This window comes from Bufo bufo, chromosome 9, assembly GCF_905171765.1.
Source record: "Bufo bufo chromosome 9, aBufBuf1.1, whole genome shotgun sequence".
Lineage (NCBI taxonomy): Eukaryota > Metazoa > Chordata > Amphibia > Anura > Bufonidae > Bufo > Bufo bufo.
The window spans coordinates 143,289,826-143,305,322 of NC_053397.1; the positions used below are offsets into that span (position 1 = coordinate 143,289,826).

Consider the following 15,497-nt stretch of genomic DNA (forward strand, 5'->3'; position numbering starts at 1 on the left):
CAAGTCACATTGTAGACAAATTGTTATTCCTTGTATACAGATGCATAAACCAGCTTATTCTGAAACCTCACCTTATACGACAGGTTAACTTTAAAGATAAATTTTATATCTGGTGTCATTTCACATGTTTCTTTCCTCCATTGGTAACGTATATTAATATTAACTCAAAGGCATTATGAAAGTCTTGTGGGGTCTTTTATATTAGGGTTCTGCAAGTTTAATGTGCTGTAATGAGTAATGTGCTGGGGCAGTCCAGTACCAATTTCTAATGGAGGTCACCTCATTAGCAGAACTAAAAGCCTGTTTTACAAAATACTTCTTCCACCTACTATCAAATAATAGGATTGCTGATTAGTGATACTAAAATACATGAATATATACAGGTCGTGCTTCTATACGAGCAAAAAGGTGTGTGCAGGTTAAGCATGTGGTCATAGAGTCAAGAACCTGCACTACGCATGAGACTCCGGCATGACATATTTTCATCATGACTCGCCCTATATTCATGAGAATGCTTCCAGCCCCAACAGGTTTCAAACCAACTTGATATACAAGATAACATTTCATTACAGTACTTACTATGCGAGCGAATCTCTGAGCCTCGGATACTCTTTCATTTAACATCATTACTTCCTCTTCTTGGGTAGAAAAGGCTGGAAGCTTTTTACCAATCAGATGTTCTATTCTTTGAAACAGCTCCACATCATACCTTAACAATTCAATGAGAAAGCAATATTAACTTTTCAGGATCTTGTTTTACTTTATCATCACTAACTACCAGGAGAATTCCTATTGTACAAGCATCTACAAATGCTAAACTATATAAGGTGTTTATTTTGAGAACATTTAACCAGAAGAGGTTAAAAATAAAGAATCATAATTCACTTTCACAGATTCCGCAGCGCTACCATTCCGATGCTGCTCCACTGTTATTCCCCTCCCGGTCCAGAAAAGGCTGAAGCAGATCACTACAAAGGGCAGTGATTGGCTGGATGGGTCTTTCCTGGCATTTTTTTGGTGTGCTGGCCCAGGACCAGGAAGCGGACAGCAACAGCAACCACAGCAGCTGCTGAACTCCAGACCCATGGGAATTGCTGTTCCCAAAAAAAGTAGAAAAACCCCTTTACTGCAGCTGCCAAAACAAAATATGACATGTAACTTAAAGGGTTCATTCATAATAACAAGCACTTTCCATATTCCCTATCAGATTAGTGCATACGACATAATACAAATTCCACCCTCTATGTGCCAAAAAAGAGGCACTCTGGAGGGTCTTGCATGTCCAGGGTCTTTTTGTCTGGCCGAATCCAAGCATATTTGATGGGTGGCAGCCGGATCTCCGCCAGATCCCTTTATAGTCAATGGGGCCAGAGGTCCTGGTTCTGGTAACATCCAGCAATGCCAGATCCAGAGAGCTCTGGCAGACTGTTCTCTGCCGGAACTACTAACGGACGTAATCTAGCCTAATGTTCCATATGCATCTTCCCTATCACTCTATAAGGGGATGAGCCTGAACTCAATCACTTCCTATAGGCTATAATATTCTATGAGACTTCTCTTACAACTGACTTATTTCATATTACACTGTTAATTAGACACACCCTATTGTGTTGTACATACAGAAAATACAGCAATTTTTTTTTCAAAAAAATAACCACTCTTTTCTACAGACTAACATTAAAAACTCACCCCTTCAACATTACATAAAAAAAGACCTTCACATATAACCCCAGAGATACATATGGTACATATGTCCCCAACATTTCCTTCTCCACTGTATAGAAGATAGCAATACTTTTCCATGAATTCAGAAGTAGGAATAAATGAATGAGAGAGGTCAGTGCCGCTTTACAATACAGCACTCAGGGGAGGGGAAAGTAGCAGAAAAGCTACTGAGCATGTCAGTCCACCACTGAACTCAGGAGATGGCGGACCAGAAGAATGAACAGCAGGGGGCAATACCAAAAGAGAAAAAAGGAGACTTTTGTATTACTTACCAGTAAAGTCTCTTTCTCGCTCTTCTTTGGGGGACACAGGAAACCATGGGTATAGCTCTGCTCCCTAGGAGGCGTGACACTAAGTGAAAGCTGTAAGCCCCTCCTCCATCAGCTATACCCTTCAGCCTGGAGAAGAGACTGCCAGTTGCGTGTCCAAGTAGTGAAAGATAACCACCAACCGGAAAAAGAACTGTCGAGCCCCAACTGGGGCAACCAAGCCGGAACCACAACTGTAACCCAAATGAAGGGCGGGTGCTGTGTCCCCCAAGGAAGAGCGAGAAAGAGACTTTACTGGTAAGTAATACAAAAGTCTCCTTTTCTCGCCCATATTCCTTGGGGGACACGGGAAACCATGGGACGTTCCAGAGCAGTCCCAGAAGGGAGGGACCAGAACAAACTAGACTAACACCAGAGGCATCAATCAACTGCCGCCTGCAACACCAGACGGCCTAAAGCAGCGTCAGCCGACGCATGAGTATGCACCCTGTAGAACTTGGTGAAGGTGTGCAAGGAGGACCAAGTGGCCGCCTTGCAAATCTGCTCCGTAGAAGCCCGATTCCTCTGAGCCCAGGAAGCCCCGACCGCTCTAGTGGAGTGAGCGGTAACACCAAGGGGCGGAACCTTGCCCTTGGCGAGATAAGTCTCAGTAACAGCCATCTTGACAAAACGGGCGATAGCCACTTTGGATGCCGCCATCCCTCTGCGCGACCCTTCCGGGACCACAAAGAGCGAGTCAGTATGCCTGAAAGAGCTGGTTACTTCCAGGTAAATCTTGAGCGCCCTGACAACGTCCAGGCGATGAAGCTTCCTCTCCCGCGGGTGGGAAGGGGAAGGACACAAAGAGGGGAGAACGATGTCCTCGTTCAGATGAAAGGCGGAGACCACCTTAGGAAGGAAGGAAGGGACCGGACGAAGAACCACCTTGTCCTGGTGGAACACTAGGAAAGGTTCCAGACAGGAGAGTGCAGCCAATTCGGACACCCTCCGAAGAGAGGTGACGGCTACAAGGAAAATAACCTTGCAGGACAGAAGTCGCAAGGAAACCGTCCGCAGAGGCTCGAAAGGAGAAGCCTGGAGCGCTGAGAGAACCAGGTTCAGGTCCCAGGGCGGTATCGGAGGGCGGTACGGGGGAACCGCGTGAGCCACGCCCTGAAGGAAGGTCTTGACAGGACCAAGGGGGGCCAGTGGGCGCTGAAACAAAATGGACAGCGCAGACACCTGACCCTTCAAAGAACTAAGGCCTAGACCTTGGGCCAGTCCGCTCTGCAGGAAGGACAAAACGGTGGGGAGAGAAAAGCGGAGCAGAGGAATCCCCAGATCGGCACAGAACCCCAAAAAGGTCCTCCAGGTCCTATAATAGATCCTAGAAGAGGACGGCTTACGGGCGCGGATCATGGTGCGGACGACGTCCGCAGAAAAACCCCTACGTGTCAGGACGGTGGTCTCAACAACCACGCCGTCAAACGTAGGGACCCTAAACGCGGGTGGAAGATCGGTCCCTGAGAGAGAAGATCTTCCCTGGCGGGCAGCGGCCAGGGCGCGTCTGCCAGGAGCAGCATGAGGTCGGCATACCAAGACCGGCGGGGCCAGTCCGGAGCGACCAGAATCACCGAGACGCCTTCCGCCGCGATCTTCCGAAGGACCTTGGGCAGGAGAGGGATGGGAGGGAATATGTATGGGCGCGCGAAGCCTCGCCAAGGAAGAACGAGGGCGTCGGCTCCGCAAGCTCCCGGATCCCTGGCCCTGGACAGATAGGCGGGGACCTTGTGATTGAATTTTGAGGCCATGAGGTCCACGTCCGGTATGCCCCAACGAAGGCAAATGGCCTCGAATACCTCCGGGTGAAGAGACCACTCGCCGGGGTCGACGGTGGTGCGACTGAGGAAGTCCGCCGCCCAATTGTCCACCCCTGGAATAAAAATTGCAGATAGGGCCGGGACGTGGGCTTCCGCCCAACGGAGAATGCTGGTGACCTCCCGCATTGCTGCAGCGCTGCGAGTGCCCCCCTGGTGGTTTATGTACGCCACAGCCGTGGCGTTGTCCGATTGTACACGAACTGGATGACCCTTCAGCAGATGAGTCCAGTGTCGTAGAGACAGAAGGGCCGCTCTCAGCTCCAGGACATTGATCGAGAGTTTGGACTCCGATGGAGACCAAATGCCATGGACGGATCGGGGAGGAAAGACGCCTCCCCAGCCCAAGAGACTGGCATTGGTTGTAACCACCAACCAGTTGAGTGGCAGAAAAGACCTGCCCAGAAGAGGGGACTGTAACCACCAGCGGAGAGATGACCGCACCGGAGGCGATAGATGGAAGGGATGATCCAGAGAGTGAGATCCACGCTGGCAACCGCTTGAGAAAGGGACGGAGCCTTGATGAGGATATCGTCCAAGTACGGTAGCAGAAAAACACCCCTGGAACGGAGTAAGGCCAAAACCGGGGCCAGGACCTTGGTGAACACCCGGGGGGCTGTTGCCAGCCCGAAGGGAAGGGCGACAAATTGGAAGTGGAGGTCCCCCACGGCGAATCGGAGGAAGCGATGGTGACACCGGGCTACCGGAACATGGAGGTAGGCATCCTGTATATCGATGGAAGACATGAAATCTCCCTGCTCCAGGGAAGCCACCGCGGAACGGAGGGACTCCATCCGAAACCGTCGAAGGAGGAGGAAACGGTTGAGCTTTTTGAGGTCCAAAATGGGCCGCACCGAACCTCCCTTCTTGGGAACTACAAAGAGGTTCGAGTAGAACCCTTGGAACCTTTCCTCTAGAGGAACGGGGGTAATCACCCCCCTGTCCAGTAAGGCTTGAACGGCCGCGGAGAACGCAGCCGCGCTCTTCGGGTCCCGCGGCGGGAGCGAAAGAACCGATCTGGAGGGAAGGATGCAAATTCGATTTTGTATCCGGAGGACACAATTTCGAGGGCCCAGGCGTCGGAGACGTGAGCCATCCAGACGTCCCTGAAAAGGAGGAGCCGGCCCCCCACCCGGGTGGGTGGGGGCGCGCCTTCAGGCAGAGGACTGTTTTGCTGCGGGTGAGCGGGCAGCCTGCGGCTTGCGCCAGGAGGGCTGCGCCCGAAAAAACGGCTTCCTACGCTTATCCTGGGGAGGAGCCGAAGCGGCAGCTGTGGTGGGAGCCCCAGAGGCCCTGCGGGAGGACCGGAAACGAGACGCACCAGGGCGTCCACGGGGGGCGCCCCTGGCTTGGGGTTGAGGAAGATGGGTGCTTTTACCACCCGTGGCCTCCGAAATAAGTTCGTCTAAGCGGACCCCGAAAAGGCGGGAACCCGCAAACGGTAGCCCCGCCAGGGAACGTTTGGAGGCAGCGTCCGCTTTCCAAACCTTCAGCCAGAGCTCCCTCCTGACGGCAACTGCCAGGGCGGAGGAGCGTGCAATAAGGGCTCCCGCATCAAGGGAGGCCTCACAAACAAAATTCCCGGCCCGAATAATAAGCTGGGCCAAGGAACGTAGGTCCTGGATGGGGACGTCCGAGTCCAACTCCTGTTCCAGCTGCGCACCCCAAGCAGAGATTGCTTTCCCTGCCCAAGCAGAGGCAAAAACCGGTCTGAGAGCAGAACCGGAGGCAGCAAAAATGCCCTTGGAAAGGGTCTCCATGCGACGGTCCTCCGCTGACTGAAGAGAGGATCCGTCGGGAACAGGGATGGCCGTGTTCTTTGACAGCCGGGCCACAGGGGGGTCCACCTTGGGTGGGGAAGACCAGGTGGCCACGACATCGGCTGGAAAAGGATAGCAAATGTCCAGCTTCTTGGGGTTGACAAAACGGGCGTCCGGGCGAGCCCAAGCCTTAGACACCACGGAGGAGAAATCAGAGTGGATTGGAAAGACTTTTGAGGCCTGCCTGGGTCTGATAAAGGAGACGCTAGCTGCGTCAGAGCTAGGGGGATCATCCTGCACCTTAAAGGTGTCACGAATATCAGAGAAGAGTTGACCCATCGCCGAGGCTAGCTTGGACGGCAGGGCCGAGTCCATTTCCAAATCTGAAACCGCCAATTCACCTTCAGAGAGCGAATCCCTTGGAGAGGAGAGGCCCGTCTGGGTGCGCACGCGTGGCGGGGAGAGTGAGGCCTCAGAGGAGGAGGCTCGCTCTACTCTAATACGCTTCTGAGAGTGCCTAGCTCGGGAGGGGTCACTAGGAGAGAGTGAACCCGCTGCAGCGGCAGAAGCAGTGGACCCGGAGGGCGCGACAGTCAGAGTGGCGTCCTGCGGGGTAGGTGGCCTGTCTATTAGGCGGCCCACGACATGAGTGAGGCTTTCCACAGCCTGGGACAGGGATCTAGCCCAGTCAGGCGGGTCAGAGGAAGCAGGGAGCGACACAGCGGGCGACTGAGGCTGCGGTGGAACTCGGCATGCAGTACAGTGCGGATCAGTCTGCCCCCGGGGAAAGGGTTCCCTACAAGCAGTACAGGCATGGTACCAAGGCTTGGCGGCTGCAGAAGGGTCTGACATGGTGGAAAAAGGATGTTGCACTTAAAGTGGGAGACCCCAAAGAAAAGGAACGGGGATAACACCCAAGCAACAGTACTGTGGCACGGAGGGGATTAACAGTCCTACCAGACCCGGATGATGCAAGCGGCAGCAGTAAGGGGAACAGACTGAGGAGGCTGTGGAGGAGAGGCAGCAGCACGGAGATGAATGGCTTCAGGATCGCACGGCAGAGAGGATCCCACGCAGCACTGTGAGAAGTGGAGCCCGATGAAACCGGAAGTAGCGGAGCGCATGTAGGAAGCTCCGCTCCCCCTCTGCCGCGCTGAAGCAGAGCCGCGCGCGCGCGCGGCAAAATGATTTTAACCCCCCAAGGTGATGAAGTGCCGGCCATGAAATGGCGCCGTTCACGCCAAGTAAGCGGCCCCCAGCCGTCCCCTGTAAGGCAGCGTCCCTGCCAAGGACTTGCCCAGATAGACTCCCCCCCAAACTAACTGTCCCGATATGCCCGGGGGGGGGGGGGGGGGATGGGTGGCAGGCGATGTAGCGGTGGCCATGGGGGGTGTAGCAGCGGCCATGGGGATGTAGCAGCGGTGGGAGGGAGGAAGGGGAGGCTGGAGCAGCCACTCTCACCATACGCTGTCTTCGCCCTCAGTCCATCCAGCGGGGGTCGCCCCTTCAGCTCCTGGCACCGCAGTGGCAGGAAGCCGGGGGAGGGACTTGGCGTGCGGGCGACCCTGAGCTGGCGGGACGCAGGGGAGCGAGGCTGCCCTGGTCCACCTTGTCTTCTGTGGGGGAGGCGGCAGTGCGGAATTACCGGCACTGGCGCAACTCAACCCCGGGAGAAACAGAGGGGTCTAATGCGCCTCTGTTGTCCCTGTAGGTAGAAAAAAATCGAATTAAAAACAACAAATAACGCAAAAATAAAAAATCATAGGAAAACAACCCTGCATAAGCAGGGGGTGTCTTGCCTCCTTGGACACTAAGCAAAAACTGGCAGTCTCTTCTCCAGGCTGAAGGGTATAGCTGATGGAGGAGGGGCTTACAGCTTTCACTTAGTGTCACGCCTCCTAGGGAGCAGAGCTATACCCATGGTTTCCTGTGTCCCCCAAGGAATATGGGCGAGAAATGTACATTTAAAAACCTTACAACATTTGTATTGTATGTATACTGGGCAATATTATTTCATACAACATACCCTATTCATTGCATAATGATACCATTCATAGGACTGAGAAATAGGAAAAATTACTTTATAATTTATCTGGACATTTTCAGACATGGCGATACCAATAATGTTTAATCTATTTATTTCTATATTTAAAATTTGGTTAGGAGGGATTGCAATTTGAATATTAATGTTTGTGTTTTTTTTAATATTTTTAAAAATTTCATTTCACCGTGGCGACTCCAACTGGAGAACAGAGGGAAGCCCCGCCAACTGTATAAACCCTCAGATGGGGGTTAGATGAGGTGTGAAATGACTGGGATCGGTGTCATCTTCAAATTATACAGCTGGCATGCACCACGTATGGACTAGGCTTTACTCGTGAACCTGCTATGTACATCCCCTTAACACAAATTACCCACAGAGTCGTGATTTTAACCACTTCACATCTGGGCCATTTCCCCTTTCCTGATAGAGCCTAATTTTGCAAATCTGACATGTGTCACTTTATGTGGTAATAACTTTGGAACGCTTTTACTTATCCAAGCCATTCTGAGATTGTTTTCTCATGACACATTGTACTTCATGACAGTGGTAAATTTGAGTCAATATATTTCACAATTTATTTATAAAATAATCCAACATTTACCAAAAATTTTGAAAAATTCGCAAACATTTATTACTTAACATTCCCCATATGTCTCCTTTATGTTGGCATCATTTTGGAAATGTCATTTTATTTTTTTAGGACATTAGAAGGCTTAGAATTGTCACGGACAGCGGGCCCCCCGCTTGGCAGCTGCACAATTAGCGTGCAGCTGCCATCTCTGAATGGACGTTCCAGAACGTCCATTCAGAGATAAACATCCACCCGTAGGATGTTTATATCCTATAGGCAGATGTAAAGTGGTTAAACTAAAAATTCTGTGCCCAACACACCCCTTGCATATACACTCACCTAAAGAATTATTAGGAACACCATACTAATACCGTGTTGGACCCCCTTTTGCCTTCAGAACTGCCTTAATTCTACGTGGCATTGATTCAACAAGGTGCTGATAGCATTCTTTAGAAATGTTGGCCCATATTGATAGGATAGCATCTTGCAGTTGATGGAGATTTGAGGGATGCACATCCAGGGCACGAAGCTCCCGTTCCACCACATCCCAAAGATGCTCTATTGGGTTGAGATCTGGTGACTGTTGGGGCCATTTTAGTACAGTGAACTCAATGTCATGTTCAAGAAACCAATTTGAAATGATTCGAGCTTTGTGACATGGTGCATTATCCTGCTGGAAGTAGCCATCAGAGGATGGATACATGTTCTCATTCTGTTTACGCCAAATTCGGACTCTACCATTTGAATGTCTCAACAGAAATCGAGACTCATCAGACCAGGCAACATTTTTCCAGTCTTCAACAGTCCAATTTTGGTGAGCTCGTGCAAATTGTAGCCTCTTTTTCCTATTTGTAGTGGAGATGAGTGGTACCCGGTGGGGTCTTCTGCTGTTGTAGTCCATCCGCCTCAAGGTTGTGCGTGTTGTGGCTTCACAAATGCTTTGCTGCATACCTCGGTTGTAACGAGTGGTTATTTCAGTCAACGTTGCTCTTCTATCAGCTTGAATCAGTCGGCCCATTCTCCTCTGACCTCTAGCATCCACAAGGCATTTTTGCCCACAGGACTGCCGCATACTGGATGTTTTTCCCTTTTCACACCATTCTTTGTAAACCCTAGAAATGGTTGTGCGTGAAAATCCAAGTAACTGAACAGATTGTGAAATACTCAGACCGGCCCGTCTGGTACCAACAACCATGCCACGCTCAAAATTGCTTAAATCACCTTTCTTTGCCATTCTGACATTCAGTTTGGAGTTCAGGAGATTGTCTTGACCAGGACCACCCCCCTAAATGCATTGAAGCAACTGCCATGTGATTGGTTGACTAGATAATTGCATTAATGAGAAATAGAACAGGTGTTCCTAATAATTCTTTAGGTGAGTGTATACTGTTTACTGAACCTCTAACATCTCCTGTACACACTGTACGACAAATCGTCTCATGCAAACCACATATATACTGTGCAAAATTCTATTTTTATATAATGTACCCCTAGGCCTGTGGTGGTGAACCTATGGCACGGGCACATGCACCCTGGAAAAAGTCTATAGTGTACCAATATGCCTTAGACTTTTCCTGCCATTCATCAGCGCAAGGTGCACTATGAACAGCACAGGCAGGGCCCTTAATGTAGGTAGGCTATTATAGCTAAATGATAAAGTACATGGAATTTATACCATATCGGTATTCAAGGTTAAATTGCCGTGTTGGCACTTCGCGATAAATATGTGGGTTTTGGGTTGGAGTTTGGGCACTTGGTCTTTAAAAGGTCCACCATCACTGCCTTAGCCCCTTTATCCTAGGATACATATATACTGAAACCCTGATGTATGTATGTATACAGGTACATCAGACTGGCAGTGCAGGGGTCCCTACTGTACATAGTCCAGTAGTGCATGGGTACGCCGATCTATGTACAGTAGTAACCCCTGCACTGACAGTCTATATAGTCTTGGTATTTTTTTTTTTTAAGTCTAATTAACAAAAATAAAAATAACATTTTTTGGTAAAAATCCCAGCCCTAGTTTTAATATACAGAACAACCTACTGTGTTACAAAAGTAATAGCTTTTCCAGATCTTCCAGCACGAGCTGTTCTGCCTACTCTGTGTATGTAATCCTGTAATAGAGAATGTAAAAAGTAAGCAAACAAGAAACACTTCCATTGTCACTTCAAAAACTACCAGAACAGTAGGTGTAGCTCACAACCAAAACCAGCAGTATCCATTCACCTGTATACTGTGTACTTTCTACATGATAACTTAAAGGGGTTTTCTAAGTTTTATTTTAGTGATGACCTATTCTCTGGATAGGTCATCAGTATCTGATTGGTGGGAGTCCGACACCCAGGACCCTGCCACTCAGCTATTTGAGAAGACAGCAGCACTTGCAGTAACACCGCAACCTTCTCTCTGCTAGGTGACTTCACACTGCCTAGGAGAAGCTCTGGCAAGGCAGCTGCCCTACTGCGAGCACCGCTGATCGGCAGGGGTTCTGGGTGTTTGGACCCCCACGACCAGATGCTGAAGATCTTTTGAGAGGATAGGTCATCAGCAAAAAACACTTGGAAAACCCCTTTAAACCTATATAAACTATTTTGTTTGCCATTTCCAATTATTGTTCTTTAATCTCGACACCCTACACTCAAAATGAAAGCCTTATGAACGTGTTACATGCTTTAAAAGCAATACAACCACTGCGGTCACTTTTATGCTCTTGTTTTGTAAATTCTATATTTATATTTTTATTTACTCTACTCCAGGCCAGTTTTCATCTTCCTGCCCAGGCCTATTTCTGAAAATCTGACGTGTAATAACTTTGGAATGCTTTTACCCATTTCCTTTTTTACCTTTATTTATTAAAAAAATTACAATTTAGTAAAATTTCATTTCTCTACTTTCAAGACAGATAGTTATACATCATAAAATAGTTATCTATCAACATTTCCCATATGTCTGCTTTACATTGCCATCATTTTGTAAATGTCATTTTATGTTTTTTCTAGGACGTTAGAAGGCTTAGAATTTTAGAAGCCATTTTCAAGAACATTTCCAAAACCATTTTTTAAGCACTTCAGTTAAAAAATTATTTCTAGGGGCTTACATAATGGAAACCACCGATAAATGATCACATTTTAAAAACTACATCTCTCAAATTATTCAAAACTGATGTTATAAACTTTGTTAACCCTTGAAGTGTTCCACAAGAATTAAAGAAAAATGGAGGTAATATTTAAAAATGTCTTTTTTTTAAGCAGATTTTCCTGTAACACAGCAAGGGTTACTAGTAAAACAAACCTCAATATGTATTACCCCGATTCTGCAGTTTACCGAAACACTCCGTGTGTGTTCGTAAACACACATCTCTATGGGCACATGGCAGGGGTCAGAAGGTAAGGAGCACCATATGGATTTTGGAGGGCAGATTTTGCTGGAATGGTTTTGGAGGGCTATTTTGTATTTGAAGAGACCCTGAAGAACCCCTACAGTGGAAACCCCCAAAAAGCAAGCCCATTTTGGAAACTACATCCCCTTAAGGAATTTATTAAGGGGTATATTGAGCACTTTGACATCACAGACATTTTACAGAATTTAAAAATACTTGGCTATGAAAATAAATTTAATTTCTTCCAATAAAATGTTGCTATAGCCCCAAATATTTCATTTTCACAAGGGGTAACAGGAAAAAAAGCACCCCACAAAGTGTTGCCCTTTGTCTCCTGAATACGGCAACATCCCATATGTGGCCGTAAACTGCTGCAGAGGCACACCGCAGGGCTCAGAACAGAAGGCCTGCCATGTGGCTTTTGCAGCGCAGATTTTGATGGATTGGTTTATGGGCATGTTGCTATTGAACAGCTTCTGGGATACCAGTACAGCCATTTTCTGAGAAACATACATTTATTTTTCTCTTAACAGAGCTGTGTGAGGGCTTATTTTTGGCGGGATGAGTTGCTCATTGATTCTATTTTGGGGTACATATAATTATTTTTCATCACTTTTTATGTTGCTTCTTGGGAAGCAGGATAAACAAAGGCGGTAAGGCTTTTTTCACATTAGCGTTAACAGTGTCCGGCAGGCTGTTGCGGCATGGGAACAGCCTGCCGGATCCATACTAACGCTAGCCCACATGTGCCACTGGATGTCAGCTCTGGGGACAGGCCGGAGATCCAGCCGCAGCACGGCAAACATGCCGAGAGGCGGCCGGACAAAAACCGCAGCACGTGGGCTAGCGTTAGTACTGATCCAGCAGGCTGTTCACCTGCCAGATACTGCTAACGTGATGTAATGTGAAAGTATCCTAATTCTGCCATTGCAGCATACACCGTGCAGGAAAAATGACATTTTTATTCTGCTGGTCGGTACAATTACAGAGATGCCAAGTTTATATAGTTCTTTTACGTTTTACCACTTTTACACAAAGCATTTTTGTAAAGAAAAATCATGTTTTTGCATTGCCATTTGCTGACAGCCATAATTTATTTTTTATTTTTCTGGCAATGGTCTTGTTTGAGGGTTTATTTTTATAATTTTTTTGTGGTGGCTTGATTGCTCAATATTACACAATTTGTGAGGTGACCAAAAGAAATGACTGTTCTGACCTTGTTTTGATCAAATTTTTTTTTACAGGGTTACGGACATGGCGATATCGAATACATCTATTTTTGTTAAGTTTTACACAAAGCATTTTTGAAAAAAAAATCTAAAAAATTTCTGACAAGCATTTATTTTTCTGGCGATTGACTTGTGTGGGATTGTGGGCGATTGTCATTTTTTTGTGGGATGAGGTGAAGTCTATTGGTACCATTTTGGGATACTTATGACAGATCACTTGGTATAACAGTATACTTTTTGTGAGGCAAGGTGACAAAAAAAAAGTCTATTTTGGCAGTTTTTATTTATTTATGGTGTTCACTTGACGGGGTGGATCGTGTGATTTTTATAAAGCGGGTTGTTACGACGATACCTAATGTGCGTTTTAATTTTTTTTTCTATTTTTGTACAATTTTATATGACTATTATGAGAGAGGGTCTTTTTATTTGAAACTTTTTTTATTTTATTTTGTAAAACACTTTTTACAGTTTAATTTACAGAGTGATATGTATAAAATAATGAGAGAGAAGAAGAAATGAATCGCACATCCACTGCTAATGCAATGATCTCATCCCTGCATTCCTGCAGGAGACAGCACTGAATAGCGCATGTGTACTGCCTCCATGTTACATGCTAAATGAGGCATTTGTGTACATTTTGATCAAAAGGCAATAAGCTCACTCACCACGCCAAGGTTGCCTCTATGAGTGGGTCCTAACCTAAAATTGGTGCGGCGCTGCACGGCGACCGCCAGCGCTGTGGCGCCATCCCGGCCGGCGGCGGGACCCAGTGGCCAAACAGCACCCCTGCTGCTTGACCATGCCGTACCCACCAACCAGCCAGGAAAACAGCACAGCGGCCCCCACGCAGCACCGCACCATGTGAACAGTTGTCAAGGCTCACCTGCTCTGAAGCGCACAGGAACTCCAACTGAGAGCATGATAGGCTAATTTAACCCCTACTACTAAATACTAGGCTAATTAAAATCACCTGGCTAGTGGAAGGAGTGCAGATCCAGGGACAGAGTTCTATGTATAAAATAATGAGAGAGAAGAAGAAATGAATCGCACATTCACTGCTAATGCTATGATCTCATCCCTGCATGAGACAGCACTGAATAGCGCATGTGTACTACCTCCATGTTACATGCTAAATGAGGCATTTGTGTACATTTTGATCAAAAGGCAATAAGCCCACTTAGGCATAGAGGCAACTGTGGCGGAACCCGCCTCGCCACTGGGCATTGGAGAGGCCTGGCTACCCGCCTCCTACCTACTGACTATGGCCCCTGGTGAATTTGAACGTGGAATGCAATTTGGGCATGTGGTATTTTGTATTGCTGTGTGTTGTGGACTGCATATATCTTGCCCTGGCTGTAAAGTTTGCTATGTTACAAGCATTGTTGTTCTGTGCCTCTTCTCCTCCCCCTTTTTCCTGTCCCATTGTTTCTCCAGCAATGTGTTGTCGCAGGGAGACCAGTTTAAACCAGCTGTTCTGTCCCTCCTCAATCTCCCATCAGCCCTTGCTATTGTCTGGCCCCACCCTTCCTTGTACCATAGTTCTCTAGGTGCCCTATTGTATGTAAATGAGGCTGTTGGGTTTAAAGTAAAGTAGTGTGCTGTGTCTAAATAAAGTGAGTTCCTGTTTTAACCCTCAAGGTGAAGTGTCGTCTCATTCTTGGGGGAGGATTTATTGCATGCTGTCCCAGTTTGACTGCTAGGAGTGAAAACCTATTCGTATGGTTTCCTATTCAACTGCCTACAGCATTCATATGCTTGAAGAGGATTCATCTGCTTCTTCAGTTCGGTGATTGTGGTGTCTGCCAGAGTGCTTGGAAGCCTCAGGAAAACGCTAGGCGCATCCGTAAACGGAGGTACTCAGTCGGGGTGCCAGATGATCCGTTACATTGATGGCAAGCAGTGGGATGGCGTCCTAGTGCGAGGAGAAGCAGCTCAGAGACACCGGGGTAACGTGTGGAGTTACAAATTGAGGGCAACGCTAGCACTCGTGCAGCGCCCCTGGGAGCAGAGGTATCCAGCGACTTGGAGCAGACAAGTATGGAAGGCTCTGAAGATGACTGGCTGGCCGAGGTGAGGCAGCGAGTGGCCCAGTATGGAGATAATGTGTCTATGGATATATGCCAGGCCATCTGGAACCAGGTCACAGCCAAGCGACACGCAAGGATGGAACGAGAATTCCGACTGGCGAAAGAGAGAGAAATTGCCCAGCGGAAAGAGTGTTACAGCAGCCGAGCAGAGGCTGTATCCGAGGATGTAAGCCGTCTCCCCTTGAGGCAGAGAGAGGAACCCGAAGTAGGGGTCCTCAGACTGGTCCTGTGAGGAACCACAAAAGGCAGGTGGAGACGGGACCGAGGGCTCTCTACCAGGATGCTGGGCAGCTGGCCCAGACCCTCAGCAGCAGCCGGAGTTGCCAGGTGAGGACGCAGGTGGTCCTTACTCGCAAATGTTGAGAGACCTCACAGACTGGTCCTGGGAAGACCCACAGATGGCAGGTGGAGATGGGACCGAGATCTCTCTACCGGCCCTACAGGGATACGGGGCAGCCGACCCAGATCTCCAACTCCAGGTGGGGGTAATACAGGGAGAGAAGTGTGTCGTCCTTCCTTCCCAGCGGCAGAGTGCTTTACAGGGAGTGGAAACAGCCGGTCTCACTCCACAGCG

General features: G+C 48.1%; 1 protein-coding gene across 2 annotated transcripts in view; it reads right to left on the bottom strand.

The window, feature by feature from the left end:
- DDX47 (DEAD-box helicase 47) overlaps positions 1-15,497 on the bottom strand; it is a 129,501-nt gene that overhangs the window by 11,305 nt on the left and 102,699 nt on the right. For both annotated transcript variants that reach the window (XM_040406568.1, XM_040406567.1), the window contains 2 exons: positions 10,272-10,342; positions 580-709 (listed from right to left, as the gene is read on the bottom strand). In XM_040406568.1, coding sequence (XP_040262502.1) covers positions 580-709; positions 10,272-10,342 — 201 coding nt within the window. The remainder of the gene's footprint in view (positions 1-579; positions 710-10,271; positions 10,343-15,497) is intronic.